The 26,727-nt window shown below is 37.0% G+C and overlaps 1 protein-coding gene across 13 annotated transcripts in view; it reads right to left on the bottom strand.

Moving 5' to 3' along the window:
- The window catches only part of ADAM22 (ADAM metallopeptidase domain 22), a 242,575-nt gene that overhangs the window by 101,125 nt on the left and 114,723 nt on the right, over positions 1 to 26,727 (bottom strand). For all 13 annotated transcript variants that reach the window (XM_047849794.1, XM_047849785.1, XM_047849790.1 and 10 more), the window contains exon 4: positions 13,077 to 13,143. In XM_047849794.1, coding sequence (XP_047705750.1) covers positions 13,077 to 13,143 — 67 coding nt within the window. The remainder of the gene's footprint in view (positions 1 to 13,076; positions 13,144 to 26,727) is intronic.

The following is a 26,727-nucleotide window of genomic DNA, read 5'->3' as shown; positions in this document are numbered from 1 at the left end:
TTGTCATGTGGAATGCCTACTGACCCCACTCAGAATTACCAAAGCCACTATTCTGCTTTCCAGAGACAGTTAAAAGTACTCTTCCAGATTTTCGAGAATATTGAGAAAAGAGAAAAATCAATGTGTAAACCCAAAGGCAGGATTGGTCCAATTCTTGTAGGTCATACCTGATTTCTTTGAGTTGAGGCTCTGGTCACAGATCATACTCCTGCTTTGATCCCACCCCTTCTTGTACCACCTCCTGCTCTACCCACCCTCTCTGGTTTCTTTCAGTTTCTCTAAGGCACCAAGATCCTGCATCAGGGCCTCTGGATCCTTACACTTGCTAATTTCACTGCCTGCAAAGCTGTTCCTCTCCCAATTCACCTGCCTGTTACTTATTTTTCAAACTTCAGAATTCATATCATTTCCTTAAGGAAGGCTTTCCTAACCAAGCAGACTAGATGAGGTCTCCCATAAAATGCTTTCGGGACGTGGACTTAATTCCCTTTACAGCACTTTCATAACTGCCATTTGAAAAGCTCTTTTGGTAGTTATTTTCATTATGCCTGTCATCCCCACTGAACTGTAAGTGTTGAGAGTGAGAAGTGTATCATACTATTCATAGCTACATCCCTAAGCTGATGGCAAGCACTCAATATATATCTATTGAAAGAAGGAGAAGTGAGAACACAAACAGGGTATCTGAGAATTTAGGTTTTTTCCTACTGTCATAAATCTCTAATGTCACCTTTCATAGTTCCTTAAACTCCACATGGGTCAGTTTTCAGAAGTTTCCCATAGGGATAATCAGGTCCACTTGGATCTACCTCCCATTCTAACTCTTACATGCAACAAAAAGGCTGTTATGATAAAACATCAAAAGGAGCCCTGATCAATTACCCCTCCAAAATGGCTCAAACCACTCAAAGCTAAGGTACTTATTCTCTGGTCATTATTACCTGTTCTTATTTTTATAGTGGCCACTTATTCACTGGAAAATAAGCATTTTTTATAAACGAGTAAGAAAATAACACTAGGACAACACAGGGAATAATCTATGATTTTTTTTTTTTTGCTTCAAACCAGTTTCAAACTTGTCAAAAACATTTCCACAACTTCCTGTTCAATCATAATTACTCTAATAATTGTTCACTCTAAATGCAAAAAAAATTGCAACAGTAGATTTATATAAGACATTATATAATGAAAAATTGACTCTATGATTAGAATTAAAGAAGGAACAATATTATATTACAAAATAGTTAATTGGTTCTAAACATAGAAATACCATTAGTTAGTGCTACTTTTAATTTTAACTTACGGCTGAACATGTCTTTTTAAGTTTATGGATAACACTTTGAATATTAACAGATGAAATAATTATTTAGGGACTTAATTGGAAAAAATATTACACTAGAAAGAAAAGAAATAGGACTTTCTACTCAAACTGGTTACAAACAGAGCTTTGAAATAGAACTCACACTGATACCAGCTGTCACTTTTCATTTCTCCCTGCACCTATCCCTAAGATACTTGACCTGTATAAACTGGTAATGGGCCAATATATTTTCTTCAGGCTACAAAGTTAAGACTACTTGCAATCTTAACAATGCCATTAAGGTAGCTGATGCATTATACATGATGATGGACCTACAGCAACCCTGCTTTAGTCCCAAGGGAAAGGAAAATTTACTTAATCCCCAAAGAATTTCTTCCTATAATGCAAAGAGAATCAAATCATGAAATGTGAGACCTTCCTGAAACCACACTGATTACAAGATGGCAGAGGAGCATATGTCTGCATAAGCTTGCCAAGGGAAAAATGCACACACTGTCCAGCTCATCAAAAGGATACTAAAATAGAGACTAGCTGTGGCTAAAAAATAAAGTTAGGAAACATACCCAGAATAAATATCACATGTAAGGAAGAAACAAACACTTTAGAATTTTTAAATTTGTGTAGCTCTTTAACTCTTCCGTGGGGGGGGGGGGGGGGGGTGGCATGTGGGTGTGGGTGCACACACATGGGGAAAGAAAAGGGAATGGGTATTTTGAAGCAGGCTGGCAGAAATATAATCAAATATCTTCTAGTCTCTTGGCACGATGATGATATGTTTCGGCTTAGTTACTCTTGTCCATAGAACTTCACATTTCCTCCAGATGCAAATAAATTTACACATAGGCATAAGATGGGCATAAGAACCCAGCCATGTGTTTGCCATGTGCAAGACAGTAACATATTTCAAAGGGTTATAATTTAGCAGCCTTGGCAAATTCCTATATTGAATGACAGTCTAACCTCTATGGAGAACAAAGAATAGTTAAAAATAAATCCCAAGAGAATGGGGCACTTGGTTTACTCAGTCGGTTATGCATCTGACTTTGGCTCAGGTCACGATCTCATGGCTCTTCAGTTTGAGCCCCGTGTCGGGCTCCGTGCTGACAGCTCAGAGCCAGGAAACTGCTGAAACTGCTTTGGATTCTGTGTCTCCCTCTCTCTCTGTTCCTCCCTCGCTCACGCTCTGTCTCTTAAAAATGAATAAACACTAAAAAAAATTGTTTTTAATAAGTAAATAAACCCCAAGGGAAAGTGGCTAAAAAAAACAGGGCTTCCTTAGAAGGCATTTGGTTTTATTTAGAACAGAAATTTTATATTTAGAATAATTGAAATTCACCTAAACCAAATGATTACATCTTCACTGTATGGCTTACTAAAACAAGTGCCAATGGAGAGGTAATTGCAAATGGTAAACTGAAGTGTTATAACTTAAATATTTGTATTCTGATTCCTCTGTTATTATTTGTTTCCATACAGAAAGTAGACTATAGTGGAAAATAGTAGGAATTCTGGCACCAGACTACTTGGATTTAAATTCTTGGGCAAGTTAGTTATTAAACTTTCTGTGTCTTTGTTTCTTCACTGCAAAATGAGGATAGCAATGGTACTATTGGAGGATACATAACTTAGCGTATGTGAAATTTTTATTAGACTAGTATCCAGCACATAGTTAGTACCACACCACCATCTGCTATTTCTTCAACTGCCACCAGTACTTCTAATCTTATTATTCCTCAGTCCAGTTACCAGTATTGATCCCATCAGAATATCAATATGATTCAAAGAGGCACAGATCACTTAAAACAAAAAATCCCTGATGGTACAATGAGCATCCATGGGGTAATAATTATTCATTTGCAAAAATGCAGAATTTTGAGAATGATATAAAACAGAAGCACAGCTAGGCATTTTATTTTTCAATTCCATTAAGGTGAGTACAGTTACCTGGAAAGAACATGCTACCAATAGCCTTAAGGAAGCAAAATGAGTTTGGCTTTTAAGGAGAATTGGTTAACTCTTGCAAGCAGCTAACATTAAAACCACTGGCAGCAGTAATTTGCCATGAAGAAAGATTGAGTCCTGCAGATAGCAATGAAAACATAGACTTTATACAGGAAAGCAACACATGGTAATTATCAATCAACAAAGCCAGCTGACTAGGATTCACAAACACTAACCATGAAATAGATGGCTTTTCCAGCTATACTTTTGTTCACAATTTAAAATACTTATATGAGGATATATGGTTCTTGCACTAGTAACAGAGAAAATTAAGGAGTCGTCATTTCAATATAATTCACTATTTGAAGATTAAAATATTTAAAAATGAGCAACAGCTCAACTCTGGACCAGAAGCACAAGGTTTCTCTGTGCTGTCTCTAGTTGCAGTTACAGAATCATTTCTAAACCAGGAGATCCTAGAATTGAATACCACTACCAGCCCCCATTATTATTCAATTCAATAGCTTCTTATTAAATTGCTGGAAGATTAACCTTACTTATATACATATTTTGTAGAAAGTCTGGATCTCATTCTTGGAGGATTCTTATATCCTCAGGTTTAAAAAAAAAAAATTAGCTATGTCAGCAGTTATAGGCTAGTGAAATCATTGAATATAATAAAATACATCTGGTAACTAAATATTCATGCATAAGAAAAATAAGTAGATCAATAATTCTTTAAAAGTCATTCAGGTTTTACTACTAGTCAGACTGATGTTACATCATGGCTAAACTGTCTCAGACAATGGAGAAGAAATTTCTTGAAGTCATCTAATTTTAAAAATCACGTATTTGTGGGTTGCCTGGGTGCTCAGTCGGCTGAGTGTGCAACTCTTGTGGTTGGCTCAGGTCGTGCTCTCACGGTCGTGAGATCAAGCCCCATGTGGGACTGCACTGAGCATGGAGCCTGCTTAGGATTCTCTCTCTCCCTCTCTCTACCCTGACCCCATCCTGCTTGCATGCACACATGCTCTCTCTCTTTCTCTCTCTCTCAAAATAAATTTAAAAAATTTTTTTAAATTGTGTATTTGTGGTGAACTTGGTTTTTATTTTATTTTATTATTTTTAAAAAATTTTTAAGTTTATTTTGAGACAGAGAGCAAGCAGGGGAGGGACAGAGAGAGGACGAAAAGAGGATCTGAAGCAGGCTCTGTGATGATAGCAGACAGCCCAATGTGGGGCTCAAACTCATGAAGTGTGAGATCATGAACTGAGCCGAAATCAAGAGTTGGATGCTTAACTGACTAAGCCACCCAGGCACCCCTGAACTTGGTGTTCATTAGTGTAAAAACTTATCACGTCTATATATATGACATATGAAAATCTCCCCCCCTGGTAAAGAGAACCTGTGTGAGGTACCTGCACAACCTGTAACACCTGTCCCTGAAATTGACCTTCATCCTGTACCTAGGGTTTTGCTCACAGAGTTTTGACTCAGTGGTGAAAAGTCCTTAGCCTAACTCTCCCAGAAAATCTAGCAACAAGAACATAAATACAGATTCTGACATATGGGTAGCTGCATCTGCCAAACATACTATCAATGCTTCACTAAATTGTTTGTAATAATTTTAATCAACTCTATTTACACACACTTGGTTAAAAAAACAAAAACAAAAAAAAAACCTCCCTGACAAAATTGAGACCAAAAACCACTTCAGTTTATAGTAAATGAACTGTATCTCAATAGAACTGTTTTTTTAAAAATAATCCCAGTTACCATGGCAGCAGGAACCCCCCCAAAGGACCAACTAAGGGTCTTTGATTGATACTCTGCCCCTCAGCCATCCTTAAAATGCACATCACCGAGTTACTTTACTAGATAAAGGCCTTCTCCATTTCCACAGAGCCAGGGGAAATGCCTGAACCTTGTATTTGAAATTAAAGGTGATACAACTAAGAGCTTACATGAAAACTTCTATAAATAGATCCATTAAAAAAAAAATCCTCTCTAAAAGCATCTTTCCAGATCATGTGACTTAATTACCGTCTAGGTAACTAAGTATTACTCCCTTATCCAAGAAGCTCCGAAAAAGCTACTGTAGTGAGAATTCAAGATAGAAAGCATGTCCCTCAAATGTGAAGGAAAGTTGTAAACAGACACATTTTGGAAGAGAAATGCTGTTGTTGAGTTGTCCTCCTAAAAAAATAAAAACAAAAACGGAAAACAACACTTTATTAAAATTTTTTTTTAATGTTTTTATTTATTTTTGGGACAGAGAGAGACAGAGCATGAACGGGGGAGGGGCAGAGAGAGAGGGAGACACAGAATCGGAAACATGCTCCAGGCTCCGAGCCATCAGCCCAGAGCCTGACGAGGGGCTCGAACTCACGGACCGTGAGATCGTGACCTGGCTGAAGTCGGACGCTTAACCGACTGCGCCACCCAGGCACCCCGGAAAACAACATTTTAAAAAGCTTTTGTGTAGATCACTTGGCAACAGTGGCTGTTGCTTGCATTTCATGTCAAAGACAGCCTCAAAACAAAGAGATCACCTAAAAGCTACTTGAAAAAAACACAAGTCTCCATTTCAGAAGATTCATCACTGAAGCAATGGTATAGAGGGCCCTGTACTAATGCATGCAGCAAAATTTACTGCACACCAAAGCCTGGTTTTCCTTTTCTTCTTAATCACTTACTCTTTCTTCTTCCTTCTATAGAAAGAACCAGGATTCTGAACAGTAATGCAGTTTTGAGAATCAATAAGGAAACTTGATACTCAGAATAAGCAAAAACAGATTAACCCCTTTGTTCATCTTTTCTGCTGCAATAAATATATATAATGACACTTTGGCAGTTAAATAGCAATTTTTGTGTTCCCATGGCCAAAAAATAAATAGTTCAAGCATTTACGCACTACTCAATTGCATGCAATGAATTCAAGAAAAATCTCTCTCATAAAAGGATATGTTAAGCTTTTGTCATTAAAATAAAAAGTAGAAGCAGAATGCAGTCACTGAACTATAATCTATATTTTAAATAGACTAAATCCTTCTACTAATGACAAACTGAGAACATTTTTTACTTAAGAAGGCAGTCCACAATATTTTATAGCAACACATAATTATTTGGGGGGGGGTAGTTTTTTGCAAACAAAACAAGTTAAAAGATATCTTAAGAAACATTTATTTAATACATTATAGGCTTTTTAAACTATTCAAGTGTCGAACATTATGTTCATCGTGGAGAAATCAGAAAATGAAACAGGAGAAAGCTTGAAAATAATTCAAAATAACAAGGAATTTTTTATGGATACCATTCAGGCTTAAAGGAACTACAAAGTTAGGATAAGCCAGGAAGGTATATGTTGCCCTGATGGTCATCACATTTAATATTTTCTAAGTGATCTCTTAAAGCTATTTTCCACTAGAAGCTTTTTTCCTATCTTTGACACATTCATTGTGGAAAACAAAAAGATTAAAGGCAGGATTAAAAAACAAGTTAATCTCTTCTTTATGAAAGAAGAATGAGCTAGAAATTGACTTATAAAAATGAGTGCAAAAGGAATCTAGAGATTCTGCCTGTAGCACAGGTATCTGCTGGTAGATGGTACCACTCTGTGCTGTTAATCTTTCATGGAGCTTCAACCCCAGGGAGCTAAGATGATGTGAACAGCAGGAGAAAAACTATGGTAGAAAAACTCAGGCTTTCTCCTTGCCTCTATATCAACTTTACTGATATTCTATTTCCAGAAGTAACATTAGCCATTTCAATTTTCTTAGAAAGTATTTTATTTATTTATTTTTAAATTTTTCTTTTAAAGAAAAAGGGAGAAAGAGCAGGGCAGAGGGGCAGAGTGAAAGAGAGAGAATCCCAAAGAAGCTCCACGCTAAGTGCAGAGTTCAACACAGGGCTTGATCCTGCAACTCGGGGATCATGACCTGAGCTGAAATCAAGAGTCTGACACTCAACCAACTAAGGCCCTCCTTAGGAAGTATTTTTAATGAGAATTACACCATCATTCTTTTACAGTAAAAGGTTTCCTCGAGTCACAATAACCTTTCCTGCCCTCAGGTAAACACTTTTTCCTCTGGCACCTGCACCCCAACACACAGCAATTCCTTTACCCACTTGTATACTCAACCTTGATCCACACTCCTCTGCTTTCTTACTATCTTTTTACTGCCACTATGGGCATAAACTGAGACAATGATCCTTGAGTGCCCTCAATTCAATTAAATGATGGACAGTAACCAGTTGATTGACAAAGTGAATGCTGTATAATGAGCATTCTGTACACAGCCATTAGGATCCTGATCCAAAGACAAGCTGGGAGTGCTCATATACAGTAGATCAGAAATAATTTGAGCTAATTAGATACTTAGCAGCTATTACTTTTGCTTATAAGACATCAAAAAATCTAACAAAAAAATATTGTTATAACAAATGATACTGATGACTGGTCATGGTCTTTCATAGGTAATAAATACAATAAATCATATCTCTACCAAGATAACTATTCTTTTTCACCCAAAGGAAATCTGCCCCATTCCACATCTATATATATTCTTGATAGATATAAAGAATTGAACCATTCCTTTCCTAATGATCCAAAATTCCTACTATGGTGATTTTCCTGAGATGTGATAAGTAAAACAGGCTTTGTACTAGATGTGTCTTTACCATATGTTGCACAAGGCAAATGACATAACTGAAAAACTACCCTAACACACAACCAAATTTGAGAGAAATACCTGAAAGGTCTTTGAGTAGACCACCACTTCAGGTTAAGGATAAGACTATAAAGGAGTAATTAGGTACCTCCAAAATGAATTAGGTATGTATAAAATCAGTCCAAATTAAATACATTTCAGTTTTCATGGCTATCCTCTCTTACATAATATAGAATATATGGTAGATAATATGGTGTAAGAGTCAGCTCGGCAGTTAAATAACCTAGATTTCAATTGTGGCTCTACTCTGTGTTCAATTGTGGCTCTTTTCACTGTGTTGATTTCAGCAAGTTACATAACCTTTATATACCTCAGTTTCCTGTCAAGTGTCATAATAATTATATTTATAATCACAGGTCATTTTGAACACCAAATACATATAAGTTCATGTGCCTGTCACATCACAAGCAATAAATACCATGATTATTAGTATTATAACACTGATTAACCAGAGTCTATATAACTGGAAACCAATTAAGCTGAATATTGGCAGCTTTCAAGACAAAAAAGCTAGCTAACAATAAAACAGTGAGCTGCACAGTGTACACTCATTTGCTGCTGCTCATCAATACTAATTTACTTTGTCTCAAGAATCTAGATATACAGTTCTTCACAGTCAAAATGAAAAGATTTTGTTCCCAAGATACTCTGATCAGTTGAAGCTTACTGTTAAAATTCTTTTAAAATGTTTTTTATTTATTTTTGAGACAGAGACAGAGCATGAGTGGGGGAAGGGCAGAGAGAGAGGGAGACAGAATCTGAAGCAGACTCCAGGCTCTGAGCCATCAGCACAGAGTCTGACGCAGGGCTCAAACCCACAAGCTGTGAGATCATGACCTGAGCTGAAGTAGGACCCTCAACCAACTGAGCCACCCAGGCGTCCCTTAAAATTCTTTTAGAAGTTCATATTAAACACATAAAAGTTCTCTCTAAGCTAAGGGGCAAATTTAGAATTTAATTTTTAAATGAAATGGAAATAAATTTAAGTGAAAGATGAGATTAATATGTCTTATTAAAGGTACAAAAATATTTTTTTTCTGCTTAAAGCCTTTATCTTTGTAACCTTTGAAGAAAAGTTTTTTAAAAAACTTTAAAATCAGGATTCTGTATCTATCTGACCAGAATAAAACCACCTTTGAAAAGGCATAGAATGTCTTTGCAGACAATACACATTACTATCTTAAGGAAAGATCACTGACACATATTTCATTTTACTCTAAATATAAAACTGCAGTCAACAGCAAAATCCAGACTGTGAGAAAACACACAAGATCAACAATTTATCTGTGGAAGAAACAAATTTGTTGTAAAAAGAGAAAGATATGGGGAAACCAATGGATTAAAAGAGACTTTTTAAAAATCATTTAAAAAACTTAGGCAAAATTAAACTACAGGGATACATGCTTGGGTAATAAAACAATAAATAAAACCAGAAAAGTCACAATAGTATTTACAAGTCTATAAGAGGAGGCAGGAGGAGCTCAGCTTTGGGAAGTATCACACAGAAGAACTGGTCAAGTTCTATTTCTTGAATTGGATAGTGGTTATGGAGTATTCACCTTAGTAATTTCCGTGCCAGTGTTATATATTAGAAAAAAAAATGTTTGGAAAAAAAAAAGGTTTGAAAAATATAATTGGAATCTAAAAGATTTGCCAAAGTAGCTATTATGTACTTTTCCATGCAAATACATTCCTTTCCCACAGTCATACTCACACACTTAAATAAATGCATTGTACCTGAGTCTCACAAATAAAGGTTCCATGACACGTGAGCAGTTATTTATCAGATTGATGTCTACTCATTGCTTAAATCTGGCATAAATGAATTTGGTTTTATGTCATCAAAAAAGTAGAGTTTTGGGACACCTAGTTGGCTCAGTCGGTTGAGCATCCGACTTCGGCTCAGATCATGATCTCACAGTTTGTGGGTTCGAGCCCTGCATCAGGGTCTGTGCTAACAGCTTGGAGCTTGGAGCCTGCTTAGGATTCTGGGTCTCCCTCTCTCTCTGCCCCTTCCCCACTCATGCTCTGTCTCTTAAAAAATAAATAAAAACGTTTAAAAAAATTTTTTAAAGAAGTAGAGTTTTGTCTTGATTTCATACCCTTCATTTATTTCACTTCCAAAAGCAAAGCCAATTTAAAAACAAAACCAGGGGCGCCTGGGTGGCGCAGTCGGTTAAGCGTCCGACTTCAGCCAGGTCACGATCTCGCGGTCCGGGAGTTCGAGCCCCGCGTTGGGCTCTGGGCTGATGGCTCAGAGCCTGGAGCCTGTTTCCGATTCTGTGTCTCCCTCTCTCTCTCTGCCCCTCCCCCGTTCATGCTCTGTCTCTCTCTGTCCCAAAAATAAATAAACGTTAAAAATAAAAACAAAACAAAACCAAATAGAGCTCTTAGGCAAGGTGTTATGGGCTTAATTGTATTCCCCTGAAATTCTTATGTTGAAGTCCTAACTCCCTACTATTTCAGACTGTAAAGATAGTCTTCAAAGAAGTAATTAAGTTAAAATGAGGTTGTTAAGAGCAGGCACTAATCCAACATGATGAATGTCCTTTTAAGAAGAAGAAATTGGAGAACAGATATACACAGAGGAAAAATCAGGTAAAGCCATATGGAGAAGGCACCATCTACAAGCCTCAGAGGAAACCAACCCATTTGACACCTTGGTCTTGAACTTCCAGCCTCCAGAATTGTAAGAAAATACATTTCTGTTGTTTAAGCCACTCTGTGGTACTTTGTTATGGGAGCCTTAGCAAACTAGTACAGCACATAAGAAAAAAAAATTTTTGAAAAGGTAGTAGAAAGAAGAAAAAGAAATACAAAATGTTACAATTTTACAATTTTAGTTGACTCATAATGTACAGTGAAAAGAAAAGCTTAAGAAAATTCTGAGTCATTAGTAAAGAAAAGAGAACAGATTACGTTAAAAAGAAACACCCCAATGAGCTAAGCACAAAGGGCAAGACACGAGGGAACCAGCAGGAAAATAACTGGCTACTGACTGAATTGATGGGGCAGGATTCAGAGCTTTCAGTGTGGTTTCTGGAAAAAACCCAGAGGAGAATTTTGAGTTAGGTTTTTAAAGGGACTAGACACAAATGGAGGTAATGGGTGAGATCCAAGTGGTTTTCTGAAAGGGAGAAACGTCTTCTGGCCCAAGGGTTTAAATGAAGGTTGGATTTTATTATTTCCCTGGTTTAATAGGGTTGGGGTTTAGGCAACCATCAAACAAAGAAAATGAAATTCTCAGACTGGAAAATCAGCAAAGATTGTGCAGAAAGTCAGTGCTCTGAGTGTTATATATACCCATGGAGCCTAATGATCTCAGAGTGGAGTACGCTCTGTTGATTAAGTACAAGTTTCCTGAAAAGGGACATTACTGGAGCAACAGCAGATGGCTCTTTGCTCGATCTGCCCTCCATGCTCATATTTGCATTTCATCATTCCACTGACAGGCATAAATAGAAATAGTGAACTGCCTGTTTCTTTTCCTCTTTAATTTAACAATAACAAATACTCTGCATTCAGAAAAGCAACATACAAAATAGGGAAGTAAAGCCAAGCAACGGGAAAGAGAATAAAAGCCCAGAGATTCTAAATCTAGGTAATTTTTTCCAACTATAAGCAACATGGCACCATTCTCCTGTGTCATGCCTGGAAGCATCCTGACGTCCTTTCTGCAGAAAGGCAGTGAAATAAATCAACCAACCATTCCATTTGTCAGCCTTAACAAGTTTAGAATAACTTTCTGGAAGGACTGGCATAATTATTATAAATTAGTTCACTTGTAAAAATTAACATATTTTGTTTTTAGTCTTTATCAAAGATATCTATACATGATATAGAAATTTTGCTTATAAAGCAAGATACAATACTGCAGATGTATATGATAGCAAATATACAAAAAATTAAAATATAAATATGTGCACAGGGCAAAACAATACTAAAAGAAAATACAATAAAATTAAAACAAAGTTTACCTCAGTGATGAATTTTAGTGAGTTTTCATTTTTATTTTTACTTTTCTCTACTTGTAAGTTTTCTAAAATGAGTCTGTATCAAATGTATATTCGGAAAAAGAAAGCAAATATATATAAATGGTATTATAATTCTGACAAGGCAAATAGGTAGTCTGAACTCTTTTCGGAAGAAAATAAACACTTAGCCAAAACTTATAATACTACAAAATGAGCCTAAAAAAAAATGAGCCTAAAAAAAACCTTTGGGTGGAATTTGGTCTCACATACTCTCAGATTACATCATCATCAGTAGACCAGAAAAAAATACACATGCCTATGTCTGCAACTGGAGGAGGATTTTATTTACAAGGCATCTCTTCAGAGCTTACTTGACAAGAATCAATATCCCGGGGCACCTGGATGGCTCAGCTGCTTGAGTGTCCAACTTTTGATTGACTATTGATTTCGGCTCAGATCATGATCTCATGGTTCGTGAGTTCGAGCCGCACATCTGGCTCCATGCTGACAGCATGCTTCGGATTCTCTCTCTCTCTCTCAGTTTCTCTTTCTCTCTCTCTCTCTCCCCCTCCCCCACTCTCTCTGTCTCTGTCTCTCTCTCAAAATAAATAAATAAACTTAAAAAAAAAAAAAAAGAACAATATCCTGAGATTTCTCTCTCCAGGGATTTAAAACCTCCTGGGACTACCCTGAACACCAAATAAATTTATCATTTTACCAGGGGAATGTCTTTTCCAACTGAATGCAAAGTCACATACCTACCCTGGACCCAAGATTTCACCTTTTGGTTCTCAGGGCTAACCTTAAAGGCAAATTTCAGGAATTACTTTCTGTGACATATTCTAAATAAGAACCCTTGCATTGTATTAATCCCACACAACCCTTGTATTAATCCCATAAAACATAACTCCCACAATTCCTATAGCACACTAAGAATCCTTTTTCTGGTAACTAAAGGTTTTATTCACAAGTGGGTGATACACTTAGTTGAAAAATGCCGAAATACAGAAACCCCAAAACTGTACATTAGAAGTTTCACTGAAAATTAAAATCATAATATTTTAACAATTTTCAAAAAATCTCCGCCAGAGGGAGACAATCTTACTTACTTTAACTTCCACAGTCTTCCCTCCATGTTCAACATGTCTCTCTACGTATTCAGAGGACAGCAAATCGCTGTAACAGATAGAAATGGTGATTAAAAAGGACCCTGAGAGTGTAAATCACTTGAAAGTCACCAAGTTTACATATATCAGCTTTCTGATTTTTAACTCAGATTTGAATACAAAAAGAAAACTTTATAGGTCTCTCTCTGTATCCCTCCCCCTCTCCTTCTGTCTTTCTCTCTCTCTTACACACACACACACACGCACACACACACTTTCTCTCTCTCTCTCTCTCTCTCTCTCTCTCTCACACACACACACACACACACACACACACACACACCTGGACTTCTAAAAAAATATGAGGTTAAATCACCTGTCACCCATTGCAGCAGAGCTAATGCCACTGATCAAGTTCAACAGGTCTCGGAAACTACCATAAGCACACCATTATTTGCAAGACATCTTATTCCTCCTGGTTTTACTTTAGTTTTTATTAAATAGTTCTGATTTGCTACTGTACTTGACCATTTTTAAAGTTTGATATATTAATATAACAAAATAATCCTTTCCATCACAAAAAGCATTAAAAAGGGGGCAAAGGAAGGTAGAAGAAATGAGAAGGAATGTGCTTTCAGAAATTTTAAATAATTCTTTTTGAAATCTCTCCTAAACAATCTTCCTGTATAATTTAAACATGCTTACATTATCTTAAATATGCTTCTCTTTAATTCCATATATATGAAAAAAAATTCCCCTTTAATGGTGGTGCCTCAAGATACAACTTCTATAACAAGTCATAAAGTCTGAAGATTTTTAAAGCAATAAATAAATAAATAACATTAAGTAAAAATAATTGTGAAGCTATAAATTTCTAAATGTATTAATAGACATTCAACCAACTAAATAATCTTTTTCACAGTGTTCTGAAGGTCACCATGCCAAAATTGTCCCAATCATTTCAAAAATGTGAATTCCTGAGCACAGAGGTCTGCTGTGATAAGCACCCTGTCTACAGTTGCTTGAAATGTAAACAGAATGATCAAACATGTGTTATATTAACCCAGGCACCATCATCAATTTCCTCCAGCATCTGACCCTTACATTGCCATTTTGGAAACTATAATCATAGCTTAAGTCCTTGTTTCATATATCTTTGTAATTTATTTTCCTATTGATGTTATGGGGGAGTCAGTTAGGATGCTCTAAGCTGCAAGATGCAGAAAACACAGCTAAAAATGGCTTAAACAATCAGGACATTTATATCTTATTTCTTGTTAGAAATTCCAGGACAGGTGTAGTGTGAATATGCTTTTGCAAATCTCCAGATGTTAGATGAATAAATCTGGAGTTCATAAAATACATGCAAACACATTTTAGATGTCTTAAATATAGATAAGTACTAGTAAACAAAATTGTGTTAGATGCGCCAGAATGCAAAGGATGTGTAAAGTATAACTAAGAAGATCATGTGTGTGTTACACACTGATAGAAAGGGATGGATGACCAAAAGATACCTAATGTTCATGAGGCACCTGGGTGATAAATGTTCATGATATAATAAATATACAAAAAAGATACTAAATATCCAGGATACACTATACATAAACACTTATTACTTATGAGGTCTTCATTCAATACCCATGGCTTCTCAACTTCCATACTACTGACATTTAGAGCCAGATAATTCTTTGTCTTGGGGGGTGTCTTATACACTGTCACATGTTTAGCAGCATCCCTGGCCTCTACCCACTAGGTGCCAGTAGCATCACACAGACACACACGCTAGTCATGACTATCAAAAATGTCTCCCAATATTGCCAATGTACACTCACGGTTAAAATAGCTTTGGTTAAGAAACACTGCTGACATTCATTTCTGTCTCATGTTTTCTTTGCCCACAAAATACAAAGAGAATTCATGACTGACCATCATGCTAACCAGCAATTTACAACCCCCGACTAAGCATACTGTCCCTGTGTAATTCAGATACGGCAAACGGGTGTCATTAACTTGGACTACCTTTCACCTATGGAGCTTGCCAAAACCTCACCTCTAGTCTTTGAAACCACATCATCAGTAGGGAAGATAGATGCAGCAGAGAGAGAAGCAGAACATATGAACACCGTGTACCCGAGGATTAGCCGGAGTGATTTTTCCATCCAACTTGCACCCTAACCTAAGTGTGCTAACCTACCCATTTCTTTCCTCTTGCTTGTCACCAGGTCCTTAAAATTAACTCAGCAAACCATGTGACCTGAAGATTTTAATTTGGCGTTTGGGGGCTAGCTTGCCTGGTAGTATACTTGTAGACTACCATTGCAACAAAGTAACTTCCCACCAGACAACAAGGCAGCTCCAGAGTTAGCTTGTGTGGTGGCTCAGCACAATTGTATAACCAGGCATAAGTTCATCCTTCTGTTCTGCCATCAGTATAGTGAGTGATCTGTTCTCTTAACTGGCTCCTATCATGACCCTAACATGGCTACTGCAATTCTAAGCATCTCACACAGATAAAAATATCCCACGTTAAAAAACAAACAAACTGTATTTCCTTAAAAGAGTCAGTAAACATCACAAAAAGCCCCTAGCATTCATCTTCTCAAACATGTTTTTCCAGAATTACCTTACTGGGCCTTGCCAAAACAAATCTTTTCACTGGGAAATTTGTCTTTGAACAATCAAGTTCTCCTTCTCCCGAGCCTGGCATGTATATCATGACTACCCAAGAGAGAGCTGAATAATGTTAGGGGGAAGGATGGTGGTGGAGAGAGTGTCTGTTGAACATCCAACCAACAGCTGTCTTTCTTTTATTTCTTGCTTGCTTTTTTTCCCCCTTATTATGGGGTTATCAGATAGTATTTCACAAATCTCCAAGGCCTTCTAACAAAAGTAAAGCCGCATGATAAAAATCTGCCTAAAACAATATATGTCATTGTGCAAGCATCCACATCTCACCCTCTTAGGCGTGACCATACCCCGAAAAGAAGAGATACCAGACAGATATCTACAAGGGACTGTCCCTCAACCTTGTATCGGTCTCAAACAACCTCCCCAGAAGTGGGAGAGAAAAACTGCCATACGCAGGCAGTGTTTATTAGCAGAAACTATTCCTTCCCTTGGGAATCTGAACAAATAAAGGCATACACACAAAAAAATAATTCAAGGAAAGAGAAGCAGAAAGTCAAAAATAAGCAGACATTTGAGAGAAACAGAGTTGTGTCGGTAGTGAACACCAGAGGGAAAGCCCCAGATCTCTGCTGCTTAGGTCCCGGGACCCAGAACAGCACAGCCCTGCTGCTGAGTACTGGTGGGATCCTTTCTCCATCAGTCACCTGAGTAAACCCCCTAGCACGAGTGAGATCAAAAGCAACTAGGTACAATATCACTTAGAGAAGTTGTGATAGTAGTAATAATCACAATAATTTCTGAAAAACAACTTTTGACTCTTCCAGGTTTTCAAAGTTCAAGGGAATATTTTCTTTTCAATTATAAAATCTAGGAATTAAGAGAGTTTATGAGTCACCACATGAATGTAATTACAGCAAAGAAAACTCCCTGCTCAGGAATTATGTAGCTCTATACCTACAGGTATTGTTGGAAGGGGTTCCATGTAATTTAAACTAAAAACAGCCCTGACAATTGGGTTTTGTTTGTTTGCAGTATTGTGGAAGTCTGCTAAGTATTGCTATTTTAATTATTAGGCTGAAAAACCTTATATTTAAAATGTCACTTTTCCTCCACTAAAGCATAAAATCTTGACTACTGTCTACTTAGACCCTAAGCAAATTTTCTTGAAGCCTCCTAATTAGAGATAATAAAAATTACCTTAAGTTCCTTTCCTTAGGTCAACATTGTTTACAGTTAAGCAGGGATCTATTTAAATAATCTCAAGTGCAGGAAAATGGGGAATCTCCTTAACATTGGGAAATTTTATTTTACTGTAAAGTGAGAAGGTAAAATTTACTCTATGTTAACGGCTTACTCGAAACTGATGTGTGAATGCTAACTTGTGAATTTTGAAAGATGAAAACTGAAAATCATTTTCAATCAAATTATAAAGGCTACTTGTTTTACAAAGAAAGTAGGGAGATGTTTTTAAAATTAGAAATGTAGTCTGAGGCCTTTTTTAAAATTTGCATACCTTAATAAGCCTAAAGAAAGCAAAAAAAAAATACAGTGTAAACGTTCTCAGTCGTAATAATGATTACTCTTTGTCTAGTGGGCAACTGTCATGAATCAGAGGCAGCTGGTAAAGTACAAAGATTCTGGAGTTTAAATATGAAACTAGTATTTTGACTTCCTATCCAAACTGTCATTTATTTGCTGTGTGACCTTGGTCAAGTTATTTAATCTTTATAAACATAATTTGTCTATGGAGATAATATGAAGTTGGTAGGTATTAAACCAGAATATGTGTGAAATCCCTCCCACATCCTGATTCCAAACACCCCAATCCCTATTCACCGTCTCCTAGCCATCTTTCCCTTAAACTTCCACTTAACTCTTTGGCATTTATTTATTTTTAAAGTTTATTTACCTATTTTTTTTTTGGGGGGAGGGGCAGGGAGAGAGGGAGAGAGAGAATCCTAAGCAGGATCTGCACTGTCAGAGTGAAGCCTGACACAGGGCTCAATGTGGGGCTCAAACTCACATACCACGAGATCATTACCTGAGCAGAAACCAAGAGTTGGACATCAAATCTAATGAGTCACCCAGGAGCCCCTGGAGACTTTTAAACAATGAACCCTACCTACTGATTTTTCACTGTCCTTTACCTCCCTCCTGTCCATCTAATCTAATTCATATTCCATGCTCTGTCATGATAATCACCCCCTTATATACACTCTAAACTTCCATACTTCTCTTGCTCTGCTCTCTCCACTATGCTCACTTGGACAAACCTCAACTGTGGCAAAACTTACCTCTTCCAATAGTCCAAGTCTGTCCTCAAAAAGCAGAACATCCTGAATGGTGATATGTTGAATTTATGACCACAATTATCAAGTGGTCCCTCAGCACAACACTGCCCATCAATCCACTAATCAATTTACTCTAAGAGGACCCTTCCAAGCCTTTCTCTCCAAAGTATTCCTTCATCATAACTCTCTGTTGATGACCTCAATTCTGTATTCACTGAGAAAATGGAGACACAAAAAGACTACTTCACCTTTCCAATCAACAGACCAACTGGCACTCCTATTTCTAAACCAGCCTGTACAAGGATGTCAAAGAGGCATCTCAAACTCAACATGGCTAATGCATAACTCTCTCAGCCAAATCCCAATATTCAATTCTACATTCAAAATGTACCCTAGTAATAAATTTACAGTGAAGAAAACTGGGGCATGTCACCTTAATCAAGTGACCAGTTAACATCATCAGTAATGGAAAAAACCAAAAACATGTGCTTCCTGAAGTGATATACTGAGAGGTACATATCATTTACAGTATTCCCACTAAAAATACCAAAGGAAGAAACAAATGAATGAAGAAATCTGAACCAGCATTAGATTTTCAAAATAACAGCCTTAGAGCAAAGCTCTAATCTAAGGTACTACCAGTAAAATGTGACCTCAAGGTCAAGATCAAATCAAAGATACATTTGTAAGACCCTTTGTTAAGACCTCAGAAAGACTTAAGGCTGTTTTACCTGGATTATATCACCTATATAAGAGTTTCTAAGACTCTCCAGGGCCTACCTACCAGTAGCTCAGATACACAAAAGAGTTTCCAAGAATCTTAAAAGCACTGTCCTATAGCATCTTAACTCAAAGTCAAAAACAGGGAAGGGCCTCCCCTCCAAATGAGGTGTGGCTATGGTTTTGTCCAATGGGGTAAATCTCGATGAATTCACACAGAACCCACCAACAGAACAACCACCAGCTTTGGTCAAAATGGAAAGTCAATGAAAAATTTTTAGTCAGGAAGCAGACCTAGAAAGATATTTAGATTAAAACTGGGCCCATTACTTATGGAAAAGAAATGGTGACTCAAACAGTACAGCCAAGAACCACAGGCAACCACCCCCAGGAAGCAGAACAGAGCCTTAACCTACATATTCCCTTTCCCCAAACAGGGGAAACCTGGCTGAATATCAGAATTTCAATCAACTACATGAAAGCTAGGTACTTCCTATTTCCTCCCTTTTTAAACAAGAGTATCTACTGCAGTCATCCTGTCCTCATCTCTCCCTTTGGAACTTGAGTGTTTGTGGAACAGCTCATTTGTCTTCTCAGTTCAAGGGTCTGTACCTGAGTTACTTCATCTAATAAGCTAATTAAATACCAGAACCTGATTCAGATGATGAGGACCAGAGCCCTGAGCTCAAGTCTGATGCTATAACGGAATGAGATTTTTCAGGAATGTTTGGAGGAATTGAGTGCATTTTGCATTTGTGAGAAATGTAAATAATATGTGGTCAAAGGATGGACTGTGGTTAATTAAAGATGTCTAGGGGCACCTGTGTGGCTCAGTCAGTTAAGCATCTAACTTTGGCTCAGGTCATGATCTCACAGCTCTTGGATTTGAGCCCTGCATAGGGTTCTGTGCTGATAGCTCAGAGTCTAGAGACTGCTTCGGATTCTGTGTCTCCCTCTCTCTCTGCTGCTCCCCTACTCATGCTCTGTCTCTCAAAAATAAATAAACATTAAAAAAACCTTTTTAAAAAGATGCCTACAAATTATTTGTCACTTCTCTTATAGTCAAGTGGAGACCACTTCTCCTCCCCTTGAATCTGAGCTGGCCCTGTAGCAAATCTAATGAGGCAGAAGTAATACCGTGTGATATCTGAGGTTTGCAGTTTCTACTTTCATGCATGTACAATTCTCCATTTTTCAATCTCTGAATCCAGCCATCATGCTGTGAGAAAGCCTAAGCAACCACATAATAAGATGCTTGTAGAGGACAACATCTATCCTGACCCAATAGCCCCAGCTGAATTCCCAGCCAATGGTGGCACCAATTTCCAACCATGTGATTGAGGCCACTTTGGATCCTACAGATGTAACAGTGCCCCAGCCAATACTATATGAAACAGAACTGCCTAGTCAACCCACAGATTTGTACAAAATAATAATTTATAAGGCAGTAGGCTGACCGTGCCTGTTTATTCTCATCATTCAGTAATTGTTAATAGTGCACAAAATTAACATCATGTTTTCCTTAGAGCAGGCTCCAAACGAGCCCAGTGTAACTTACTTGGGATAATAAACACAAAAGGATCATAAAATTTTCATATATGACTATAATCCATCCATTAAAATATGGAAACACCCTATGGGTCATGGGCCACAATGGAAAAATAGAGATTTCATTTGGTTTCAAAGCTTTTCAGAAGAACATAACTGGGAAAATGAAAATTTTAGGAATCCAAATTTCATTAACTTATATAAGAGGTATAAGAAACTATAAGCTTAGGGGAAAAAAGAAAACACTCTTACAATCCTCTCCATTTTATGCATTCCCTCCCTCCAATTCATCTTCTCTTTTGTTTTTTTGCCCCATCTAATCAAGAATTAACCTCTTAGATCCTTTTTAAAAACGAATATCTTCACTGAGAATCTTCACTACAGAAAATAGATAAATTTTCTGGACATTCATACCACTGAGAATTAATCATCCATTCTTCAGCCCTAGTTTGCCCCAGAACTGTTGCCCACATCCTCAGTTTGTAATAACTAGTATTTAAAATTCCTATTTTGTTTAAAATAAATTAAAGGGAAACAACTAAATTAAAAGCTTACTTAAGATCTGCCTTTTGGATGAAAGTTTCATTTTATTCCTTTCCAAAATATAAATATGAAGATTCCTTTCCTGCTTATACACTTACAAGAGATTTTCTGTATACTCTGTGCCTAATGGTGAGGCTACTTCAGTTATGCTCAACTGAGGAAGTCATAATCTGATGAAAATTTTCAAGGAGCTTTCAGTGTGCATATAAGGACTAAGACCTTTAGAGTAAATGTGATTAGGTGACAGTTGAATTGGGCACTATTATTAATATTGCTTCTTATTTATAGAATCCTTACTCCTACTAAGGCAAAGGTATCAAAGCCTGGCTTAGCAGCAGAATCACAAAAAAAATTTTTTTAATGCCTGGGAACCACCCCTAACCCACCTACTAAATCAGAATCTCCTAGGCTTATTTTGACATACAAAAAATGTTACCAGGGCATTGAAGTATAATCAGACTAAGTCTACAAATATTCTAGCAAAATAATATTAATATAACAATGCGTTAGTATATTCTGACAATTGTGACTCATTACCCCGCTGAAAGCCAAAGATACTAGGGAATACAATGCAGCAAAGCAATAAAAAGAAATCCCTGGTGAATCTTAATGGCACACAATCAACAGAGGGAGAAAAAAAAATGGCCTTTTTTCCATTAAAGCCAAATCAAGGAGTCATTTTTAAAAAATTGGGGGGCACCTGGGTGGCTCAGTAAGTTGAGCATCTGACTTCAGCTCAGGTCATGATCTCACAGTTCGTGAGTTCAAGCTCTGTGTTGGGCTCTGTGCTGACAGCTGGGAGCCGGGAGCCTGCTTGGGATTCTATGTTTCCCTCTCTCTCTGCTCCTCCCCTGCACACGCTCTGTCTCCCTTTCTCAAACATAAACATTAAAAATTTTTTTTAAATTTTTTTTTAAGTTTTATTTATTTTGAGAGAGAGAAGGAGCATGAGTGGGGGAAGGGCAGAGAGAGAGGGCGAGAGAGAGAGAATCCCAACCAGGCTCTGTGCTGTCAGTGCAGAGCCAGATGCAGGGCTCAGTCTCACAAACCAGGAGACCATGACCTGAGCCAAGATCAAGAGTCCAACATGTAACCAAATGAGCCACCTAGGCGGCCCAAGGACTCATTTTTTAAAAAGAAAATTGACAGACTTACTCCAATATTTACTTAGATTTCCCATGAGCACCATAGAAATGAAAGGTTTTGGTACTTGTAAAAAGTTGTAATCCTTACATATAGTTCAAATAAAGTGTATTAATTAAACATTTCCATTTTTATATTAATTACTTGAAAAGCATACTCAACAATGTAGGGCTAGCCTCAAACTCTCTAATGCCATCTGCCCAATGAACATCTTTACCTTCTTTGTCTCCTTCCTCTCCACTAACCATATTCTGGGAGTATGACCATATCCCTCAGCCAGACTCCATTGTCAGTAATAAAGAAGAACTCACTGCTAAATTCACTGTTCCCCACCCCTACCTATGTGACTTCATAAGCTGGAGTCAAGTGGGAGTCCCAATTCTGCCTGTTCCTAGAAGACAGCATCTACCTACCATCAGCCCATACAGCCTCATCATGGCAATATGCTCCCAAAATATCAAGATTAACCTCCTTCAGGCCTATTACCCTGGTTCATGTCTGTCACCTCATGTCTGTCAGGCTCCCAAATCATCCCTTATCTCCAGATCTCAAATCCCTTTAGGGCTCTGTCACTTTGTCCCACACTCTCTACCCCTAAAGATACCCTTTAATGATGCCCTCTGGAATTCACCCACAGCCATTAGAAAAATCTCCAGTCTCTTCCTTTAACATTTCCTTCACCATCTTCCTCTGGGAAACAGCTCTTCGCTATAGGATCTGCTTCTCCTGCACCCCCTTAAGTGGGGGCTACACATCTCATTGCCATGTCATTCCATCCTAGCACATTCCACCAAAAATCACACCACTTTATATCTCCTATCATCAGACTATACCACCTATCACTGATCCTTATAGCAATTTATTGATTCCTGGTCAACTCCCCTCCTGCTGTGGAGATTTTAGCTTCTAGTTTTCATCATACTCTCCAACACTACTCAGTTGTAATTACTGGTGATTTTGATATTTACCTAGGTGACCCTTATAATTCTGCCTTCTCAGCTCCTTGACCTCATCTCCTCTGATGATCTCCTCCATTCCTTCACCTACATTTCACCTACCATATAAATATTCTAAATTCCAAGGCTCTCACTCTCTGAGCAACTTCTGTCCATCTAACTTTCTCCTTCAATACCCCATGTCAATTCTTTGACCCCAGTGAGATCCATAATCCACTGAACTTACTACCATTTCACTGTCCCTCACCACCCTCATGTCTCACACCCTTCCTTGCTCAGCTTCGATTCAATCTTAATATTCACTGCTTTGTAACTTTCCCTACCCAACTTCTACAATATAATTCTCCCTGGACTAAACCAATCCTGATTAAAGCCCTGACAAGCACCAGGCCTACTCAGTGAAAGTGAATGCAGCTGAAGAGCAGCCTATCATCATGTTGACTGTATTCGCTTTACAATGAGGAACACTGACCTCAACGAATCCTTTAAAGCCATCTGGCAACTTCCCTCCTAGTCTAGGAATTAGCTGTCCATGTAATTATCCAAAGCCAACACCCCTACTCATGCACCATAATCCATCCCTTCTTGCCTACCAAGGGATATGGCACCAGATGTTGTTCCCTTTCCCGCATCATCAAACTCCCCCCTTCTATTAGATCTTTTCCACCAGCACACAAACTCTGTTATTTCTCCCATTCACAAAAACAAATAAAACAATTCTTAACATCATTTCCCTATCCAACTGCTACTACATTTCTTTCTGTCCATTAAGCAAAACCACTCAAGACAATTACCCATAGTCAATATCCACCTTTCTCTCCTCTCCTATCTCTTGAGCCCATCTAATCAGATTTTCACCACATCACTTCACCAAAACAGCTCTTAACAAAGTCACAAATTACTTACCTTAAACTAAATGTAGAAATCTAATGGCTGATTCCCAGTCTTTATCTTATTTGACCTATAAGCAGCATTTGATACAATTGATCACCCATCCTCTTGAATATATTTCCTTACATTTCCAACCAGGCACCACACTCTCCTGGTGTTTCTCCTACTTCTCTTGCTGCTGTTTCTCAATCTCCTTTGCTAGTTTCTTCCTGCTTCCCCAATCTTTAAACAATGTAATGCGCTGAGGCTCAGTTGGTGGTCCTTTTTTCTTTTTATACTTAGTCTTATGGTGATCTTACCTAATGTCTTCTGTTAAATAACAAGTATATGTTGATGACCTTCAGATTTATATCTCCACTTCAGAATTCTCTGAACTTCAGAATAATATTTCCAACCACACAGTAACATCTCCTCCTTATCAAATAAACATATCACACTTAACTATATCCAAATTTAAGTTCCTGATCTTGCTTGACAAACGATTTTCCAATAGTCTTCCCACCTTCATAAATAGCTACTCCATCTTTCCAGTTACCCTGGCCAAAAACCAAGGAGTGATCACTAACTCCTCAATTTCTCTTATATACCATATCCAGTTGATTATGCCAACTCTGTTTTCAAAATATATCCAGAATGTGACTTCTATTGCCACCATCCTGGTCTGAATCACCATGGTATCTTGCCTGGACTATAGTAATGCTTAAGATCTATGTGTCAACCTGTCAATATTTTCCTAATCATTTGTGTGAAGATGATAACAGTCCCATTTTTAGAGAGAACACACATTAACAGGCTTTTCTTACTCACTGGTAATGATGGTCAAATGTTCCCCCTTTTTTTTTGTTGTTGGAGTATAATTAACATACAGTGGTACATTCGTTTCAAGCGTGCAACATATTAATTCAACAATTCTATCCATTATAGTTAACGTCCACCACAATAAGTGTAGTCACCCTCTGTAATTATGCAATATTATTACAATATTATTGCTTATATTCCCTATGCTATACTTTTCATGTCCACGACTTACTCTGTAATTAGAATTTTGTACCTCTTAATCCCCTTTATCTATTTCATCCATCCTCCCACCCACCTGTCCTCTGGCAACCACCAGTTTTTTCCCTGTTTTTAAGAGTCTTGGGTTTTCTTTGTTTGTTTTATTTTTTATATTCCACATATAAATAAAATTATGTATTATTTGTCTTTCACTCTCTGACTTATTTCACTTAACATAATGCCTTGTAGGTCCATCCATGTTGTCACAAATGGCAAGATTTCATTTATTTTTATGGCTGACTAATACTCCACTATATGTATTCATCACTTCTTCCTTTATTCATTCATCCATTGGTGGATCCCTAGGTGGCTTCTGTATCTTAAATCATTGCCCTCTTCTGAGAAAGCAATCTTTCAAAATTTAGTAAAAGTCTTAAAATTCTGATATTCTTGGCATTCAAGAATCTAATGAAGGAAAATAGCTATAAATATAAAAGATATTTTATGCCATTTAAAAAATAGTTATTATTTAAAAGCCTAGTGTTGACAAAGCTACTAGGGAACCAGTAGCACACACATTGTAAGCACAGAATTTTTAAAAACTCAAGGAGGGCAGTTGGACAGTACATTCTGAACTTAAATAGTTTTGAAACTGCAATTCTGTTTCTAAAACTTTAACCTAAGAATATTATTTTTTTACTGTGTACAGGTGTTTAGCCATAAAGACTGTCAATATAGTATCATCATGGAGAAACACTGGAAATAACAAGAGAAACAATTAAATACATAGGGTATAAAAACTTACCATTGAACACTACTAACAAGAACAGGTCATTAAAGATATTAAAAGATGTTCATAGTGTTCATATGAAAAGATGTTCATAAGATGTCTACTTAATAAAAACTCCAAATTTTGCAAAAGAAAGAAAAACATATAGGTATGAAGGACAATGAAAAAACAAGCACACATTAAAAATGTTGCAGTGCTTACCTCTGGGTAATTAGATTACGGCTACATTAATTGTACTTGTTTTACTTCTATACATTATCTATACTATCTATTACTTCTATAATAAAAATGTATTACATTAAGAAACTAAAGAAATAAGTTATAATTCCCTAAAAATAGGAAACTAAATTTGAAATGTATTTCTCAAAGCGATCACTAAAATTATTCACAAAACAACCTAAACATACAAAAATAGATGAATGGTGGAACACATTACTTTCTATCCAATAAGTAAAAAATAATAAAAGTCAACAAAAACTTTTAAGAAGAATTTGTATTAACTAGAAAAATGCTTCTTAAGTTAAAAAAGAAAAGTAGTACATGAAATTACATTGAGAGAACATGACAATTACATAGATAAAATAAAGCACAGAAAAAAAAAAACCTGGAAGAAAATGCACCCAGATATTTAAAAAAGGTCGCCTTTGAGTGGTCCTTAAATTTTTTTTTAGCTTCTTAAACAGCTTCTTCTCCACATTTCTCAAAAAGAAGTATGCTCAAAATTATATTTCTTTACTGTTTTAAGTTTAATTATTCATAGCAATAATAAAAATAACAGTTAATAATTTTGGGTCCTTACTACTAATTATTACTACTGCTACTACTACTGATCTACTGGCTTCACATGCATTAATTGAATCTTTATAGCGATTTTGGTAAGTGGGTATTATTATTATCTCCATACAGACGAGGAAACTGAAGCACAGAGAGGTGAGTAACTTTATCAAGAGTACACAGATAGTAATAAGTGTAGAGCCAGCATTGGAACTCAGACGGTCTGACTCCAGCGTGCATCTTCTTGACCAACTAAACCCAACCCCCACATGTACTTTCTTTCCCTTCTCTCATCATTTTCTTCTCTTCTTAATTAATTTTCCATACATGTCACTAAATTAGCCCCAGACTTTCCCACAGAACTATAAAGA

The sequence above is a fragment of the Prionailurus viverrinus genome, chromosome A2 (genome assembly GCF_022837055.1).
Source record: "Prionailurus viverrinus isolate Anna chromosome A2, UM_Priviv_1.0, whole genome shotgun sequence".
NCBI lineage: Eukaryota > Metazoa > Chordata > Mammalia > Carnivora > Felidae > Prionailurus > Prionailurus viverrinus.
This window is presented reverse-complemented; position numbering and strand designations above follow the sequence as displayed.